Source organism: Camelina sativa, chromosome 20, assembly GCF_000633955.1.
Source record: "Camelina sativa cultivar DH55 chromosome 20, Cs, whole genome shotgun sequence".
Lineage (NCBI taxonomy): Eukaryota > Viridiplantae > Streptophyta > Magnoliopsida > Brassicales > Brassicaceae > Camelina > Camelina sativa.
In genome coordinates, this window is record NC_025704.1 from 8,549,970 (window position 1) to 8,557,169 (window position 7,200).

The 7,200-nt window shown below is 29.9% G+C and overlaps 1 protein-coding gene and 1 long non-coding RNA gene across 2 annotated transcripts in view; one reads left to right on the forward strand and one right to left on the reverse strand.

The window, feature by feature from the left end:
- LOC104772320 (probable calcium-binding protein CML32) lies at positions 1,634-2,169 on the reverse strand. Its single transcript, XM_010496950.2, has one exon. It carries the CDS (start codon positions 2,093-2,095, stop codon positions 1,682-1,684), a length of 414 nt encoding a protein of 137 aa, XP_010495252.1. The 5' UTR covers positions 2,096-2,169; the 3' UTR covers positions 1,634-1,681.
- Positions 6,854-7,200, forward strand: part of LOC104770052 — a 1,317-nt gene continuing 970 nt past the window's right edge. Inside the window, exon 1 of the long non-coding RNA XR_764480.2 lies at positions 6,854-7,195. This is a non-coding gene — a long non-coding RNA (uncharacterized LOC104770052). The remainder of the gene's footprint in view (positions 7,196-7,200) is intronic.

Here is a 7,200-nt window from a genome sequence, read left to right on the forward strand (position 1 = left end):
ATCTGTCCACTTACCACTCCCCATTAACCCCGTCTGACGAATTCAACCACCTCTTCCCCCTAGCTGATACAACTCTGTTTTTAATGTGTCTTAGATTGCTGAAAACTCTATTTACCTCAATCCCTTTAGGCCTTCTTGTCTCTGTTTTAACTGGTGCAAAACACCACGTTAGCATAGCAAAAGACCTTCTAGGATGGCTAGATAGATACTCTTGTCAAGTTCAGATGGAAACATTGTATCACGCCCCCCTTGAACCCCCAGCCCCTTGTCTAACCACTCGTCTAAAGCTCTGAAGCTCGGGTCTGATCTCTTATCCCAATGTTAAGCTGAATACAAGCTTTGTGTGGATTTCCTTAACCTCCATGGTCTTTGGTTTCATGTGAGGGAGGACCCACCTGTTCTGTTACAGTTTTACATTCATTGTTTGCGTTTCCCGGTCGTAGTTTCATCTAAAGCCTTGAGATTTGTTGTGAAAGTATGAGGGACTTTGAGCCAATGCTTGTGAACCTTCTCTTGATGGCGAGGAAACCTACTTTTGTCCCATCAGTGGAACACTTGTTCAAAAGCTCTTATGCATTTCTTGCGCGAGCCGTTTATGACCATTCCTTGGTCGAGGATGTCAAGAAGCCTGTCTTCATGTTCGAATCCGCCTTGGTCCCAACTAATTTCTCAAAGAATGCAAGCTTTTCAAAGTTGCACATCACCTTGGAAAACTCATGGCGCCCTTATCTTTTCTTTTCTCATTGTATTGCCTTTGTTTCAAGTTGTATGAACTATCCTCTTTTGAGGTTTTAATTTGAATGAAGATCTTGTTTGACCAAAAAAAAAATGTAGAGCATCTCTATCACTCTATGCATAATGCATGTCAGAATGATCAATCGATTGAAATTTTATTCCGATGATATATCAAAACCAGTTTCAAAAAAAATTTGAAAATAGATGAATAATACATCTTCTTAGGTGATAGGGTTGTTACAAATCTTTAGAAAATCACAACAAATAATAGATAATATTCTTGTTTTCCTAATATTTGCTAATGCACCCGCAACAATCTTAAAGACAATAGATAATCTTCTATTGTTGTTAGATAATCTTCTTGTTTTCCTAATATTTGCTAATGCACTCGCAACAATCTTTAGACAATAGATAATCTTCTATTAACAACAATAGATAATCTTCTCGTTTTCATAATATTTGCTAATGCACTCACAAAATTCTTTAGACAATCACAAAACTATTGTATAATCTTGAATTTTGATAGGAGGAACATGAATATAACATCTTACTGTAGTTACTTATCTCACCTTCTCGAGTATACGGATTCTGCAGGATCATTGGACATTTAGGGCTACATGAATTACCGAACTTTATAAAAACTAGAATTATCCTTGGGCCTTGGGCTTTGAAGATGGAACATAGAATCCAAATCAAACTAGATCAATTTCGCCAACAGAGAAAAAAAAAATCAAAAAACATCTTGAGATTTGACTTTGAGCAAGGAGATCAGCAGAGTGATTTGTAAAGAAACGTAATTTGTCAAAAACATAAAATATAAATAAATTATAAACTAAAATAATTAATAATAATTATAGTTTCGAAACATTGTTAGAAAGAGATCAAAACAAATCCAAACCAAATTCATAAATAATTAAACATGATCATAGTGACTTATTATATATTGTTAGTTGGAAATTATCATAGTTTTAAACTCTTCAAAGTCCACAAAACCATCGCCGTCTGCATCAACAGCTTGAACCATCGCAACACATTCTTCCATTGTATGATTTTTTCCTTGACGGTTCAACACAAAATGAATATCACTCGCCGATATCTTCCCGTCACCATCCATATCATATGAATCAAAAGTTTGTTTCAGAGCAGTTTCAACATTAACATTTCCTAGCACCACACCCAAAGCAAATTCCTCAATGTCAATTTGACCATCACCATCCAGGTCAAGCACTCTAAACATATTCTCAAGTTCTTCAGATGTTATTGAAGAAGTAAAGACGCGTATTGCTTCCACAAATTCGTCGCATGAGATTTTCCCATCTTTGTTCTTGTCAACCGTCTCAAAGACCTCTACAAGAGACATCGTTGTTGTTTTTGAGTAAGGGATGATGATGATGTAGATATTATGAAAAGTTTTTAACAAAATAAATAAAATGAACAATGTTTTGATGGAAGAAATCAAAAACCAAAACTATATTTATAGAAGAAAATCGATTACTGTTTAGATTCCTGTTAAGATTTGGTTTTGGACTTTTTAAGACATTTTAAAATTTTTAATCTTTTTAAATTGTATTTTATCTCTATAAAAAATATCATTTTTTGTCATCAACATGTTTTATAATAATAAATTATTTAAATATAAATAATAAATATAATGCTTTAGTATAATAGTTTTATCTATAAATTGTAAAGGCATTTTGTTAATTATAGAAGGTACTTTGTATATTATATAAAGTTTGGTATCAAAGTTACTCATTAACAAAATTTTGATACTTGTCAATTATATCAATAAAATGTTGACAAATGTCATAATTTTTTTATTAATATATCAAAAACCATTTAAACTAATTTATTATTTATTTAGAGAAGCTATTTTTGTATTATAAGATTATCTCAAATTTATATGCAAAATTGTTGATTAATTTCAAATACTATTATTGTTTATATTGTGTAGTCTTTTACATTATTAGTTTAATTCTTTTTACTATATAAAACTTGGTTTGAAAATTAGTCATTTAGATGATTGTAACACGTGTTAAGTTTATCGATAAGTTTTTAATAAGTTGGAAAAAAGAAAAATAGAAAAGTACTAACAAAGTTGGTTTTCAAAATTAATTGTGAACGCGATCTTGACATGTGTCGATTTATCGATTTAAGATATTAACTCAAAAAAGTTGGTAACGTAAGCAAGACAAGTGTTAATGTATCGAACTAAGATTACGACACATGTCAAATGAAAATGTTTTATTTTTATCTCATATATCCTAAAACAAACACTTGAGGCGAGATTACAACACTACAACCAATCCTGACAATTTAGTTAAAAAAATTCTCTTATTTATTTCAATTTCATTTTCTAATTAGAAAATTTGCAATAATTTATAATAAATTTAATTTATATGTATATATATATATATATATTCCCTTTTTTAGTTAAAGATATGTAAGAAGGGTATTTGTTTCTTATTTTTTTTTAAATCTTATGATGTAATATTTTTGGATTGTTTATTTTAGTTTATATTGTGTATCTTTAAATTATTTAAGGTTCATATATCGTCGTGGTAATAATTCTTTTATTTAATTAATTAACTCTCAATTTCTCAACATTTATTGGCTGGTAATAAACTCATTGCAATTGAGTATATATTTTTAATGAATTTTTTTTGGAGTAAACAAAATATGTCCATAAAAATTTTGTAGCTAAAGAAAGTATGCTGAAGTGAAACATATAATTGGCTTAAGGTGTTCATAGAGACATTTAATAGGTAATGATTGCCACATTTGGGTTTCAAGAAATATGGTATTGTATGCAAAGATGCTTAAAATAATTGATTTGTCCACCTGTGTAACCAAAATGCATTTATCTCAAATATCTTAAGAGAGTTTCATATTCAAGCGTGCTTGAGCTGTGAAAGTTTCATAATAGATGACTTTTAGGAAAGTGATTGTTGGAATTATGCAAGTAAAGAAAAAACATGAAAAATATTACTTGATGATTTGTAAGATCGGTAAACAAGTGTTTAAAACCGCTTGCATATAGTATACCGGTCGTCCGATAAAAGTGGGCTCATATGCCTAGAAAGGATGTGGATCCCACTTAAGATGTGATGGTCAAAGTGTTGCAGACTTGCAGTGATAAGAGTTTATTTTAACAATAAAATATTTTTGATTGTAAAAATACATTTTAGTAGTAAACTATATAGTAAAACTGGATGTTAATAAGATGACGGTTTGACAACAAGTTTGCATGTAAAATAATTTGTGAAACCATAATAATTTAGCAAGATTGCGAAATCACGTTTGGCGATTTGGTAATAATAATAACGATGAGTATTTGGTGAAACTTTTGATTTAGCTTTAGATTATAATAAGAAATTTACAATATACAATTATAAATTATAGTATTAAAGCACAAATGAATATATTTTTTCCTAACTAAACAGGTATAAAGTATATATATTTAGTGAAGTGACTTTAGTACAGTGGCAGGAGGTAAGTCCATTTGTAGAAGACACCATCACACCCGGGATCGAGTCCCGGCTCCTACGAATGTAAGAATTTGGCTAATAGGCCGGCCAGTTGTGGCCCAATGGTTGACAAAAAAAAAAGTATATATATATTTAGTTTTTATGAATAGTTTATATCTATAAATATTAATATACCTTTTTGTTAAATTTAAATCTATAGAATTTTAAAACAAGCACATCTGGCGGGTCCTAGTTTAGTATTGATCTAAAGTAGATCCGGAAAATATTTCTCATATTTTTCTTGTCTACAATATTTCTTTTTACAGTTTACAAATGTTTCTACATGAAAGTGGTATAATCATATATATATAAGTAAGGTTTTGGTCTCTCCTTATTGGTTGATTTTCATTTAATACTTTTAATTTTTTTTTTAATTTTTTTAATTTGTTTTCTAATTGTTTAATTGCTTTAAATAATATTTAAGACCCAATTAACACAATACATTTAATTCATACATTAAAATAAAATTATAACTGAAAATAAATTAAATTATGCATTAATCATATTCCACCACTCAATTTATTCAAACGGGTGAGTTACTAGAATATTACATAAAAGCTTCCTTATTACAAAAGTAACACACAATTGTTGGTAATTACTAGAATAAACTTTGTACCCATACTACCCTTGAAACTAGTGTTGAGAAAAAAGCGTAATTACGGGTAATGCCATTAGTAAAAAAAAACATTGGAAACTGGGACTAAGTCTACCAATCCTTTGATGGTAGATTTATACAGGTGGACTAATTAAAGGTGTACGTCAGATATTTTTGGTACACTTAGTTGTAGTCTTGGTACACTTAACGGTCAACGTAGATGGTACACTTAGTTGAAGTGTTGGTACACTTATCGGTGGACGTATATGTGTATCAAAAACTAAGTGTACCAAAAATATCTGACGTACACCTTCAACAGTCAATATGACCCAAAAGATATTTATGGTAGACTAATGGCCTGTTGCGACAGATTTATGCGACATACCTCATCCTTTACAGTTATTTTTGGTATACTTTGTTTGTTTTTCTCAATAATTTTCGTAGTGTATTGGTAGACTTCTAGTCTGTGGTAGATTTAGTAGGCATTTTTGACAGCTGTAAAGTCTTACCAGAATAATACGAATTTGTTTGAGCTGGCAAAGACAGTCTAGCGTTGTGATAGACTTATTGGGGATAGATCTAAACACGTTTGCTGTTCTTCCGATTAATGGTGTTCATGTAATAAAGTTTGTAGCAGATTCATCAATCGTGTTCTGTTTATCGGCCGGAGCAAACGTCTTTTTCCTACTCAGTTTCGGAAATCTTTCCTCTGGGTTCATCCATGGAAGAGCAAGATATCGTTTCGGAAATCTATATAACTCACTTTTTATAGGTTTTTAATTTAGAAATCAGATGTTGAGACGAAAATCTATAATAGTTGAGTAAAAACCCCACAAGTGAAACCAAAAAAATAGACATAAGTCGTGAAAAAATAAAGTGAGGCAGGGGAAATTAGGGTTTTCAGTCGTATGTTAGAGGTAGAAGACGAGGATATTCTGGTAATTTTGGGTTCATTAAACCTAAAATCAAACGTGTACGTACATATAAACGTGTACGTACATATGAACTTATACATACATAATGTTCTTGAGATTAGTGTACGTACATAACGTTCTTTTGCTTAGTGTAGGTCCATAAATCCGTTTTAATAAACAATATTATTGTAATTTTGTAGTCATCTTCAACATATCTTCTTCTACAATCCTAGCTAATATTGTCGTTGTTGTTCACCGGAAATGGAATAAGTAAGAGATGTTACTAGAAAAAGTAAGAGATGTTACTAGAACAACCTATGTAATTCATAATTGTTTATTTATTTATTATATTTTTGAGAGGTAATGAATAATAACCACACAAAATTACATTTTAACTATAGAAGATTATATTTAGATAACATAAATATATAATACTCAGTTCAACTAGGTACAACTAAATATATATTTAGATTTGCATTTATATTTAAAATATGAAAATGATAATTAAGGTTATAAGAATTTCTTTACATATTGAACTATTAAATAACCATGTTTAATCAACAATACAAGAATTTATCACTTTCTAATATATACTATCGTTTTCACATAAAACACTCTTTATAGTATAAGGAAGACTTAGTAAGTGATCACCTCAAATGAAGCAAAAGAGGTGAAACCAAGTTTTTATGAACATTATGTTATGAAAACCTTGTATATGCTAATTAATAGTGATAAATCTTGTGGCCAACTGCTAATTAATAATTTATATTATAGTCCAATTGGAAATACGAAAAAAATGCAAAAGTTCAACTATGGATATGAGAGTACAATTGGATAACTATGTATAGTTATGTGTATACCAAATAAATTTTTACTAATATCATGTTGTCTTTGGTTCATTTTACCACAATGTGATGATTTTAAATGAATATCCAGCCGCCAAAACTCTATTTTTTATTCGTTTTCACATGATCCATATTTAAACTTATTTTAATAGCTCTAGTACAGTTGCACCAAGTAGTTCAAATTTTACTAAACTTTTCTACCTAAGTGATCTAGTTGTACATAAAACCTCACATTCACCCTAAAATTCTATTAATTACAACCAAACAAATCTCTATCCTTCGTCTCTGTTACAACTCTTTTATCTTGCTCCATCTTCTACTCCTTATAGCTTCTAAGTAGATATTATTTCCCATCTATTACTTCAATAAGCTCACCCACTTCTTTTCTCAAACATCTCTACTATTTCTCCATCCTTTGATCCCTTTTCTCAAACATCTCTACATCAAATACCTTAAGATGTTATTTTACAATAGTATACAATATATATATTTTTTTTTTGAATCCATAATGGGTACAGAAGGTGCAGTTAACAACAATAAAAAAACGATAAACCAAACGGTTAACAATTAATTGTTATCTAGGTTAA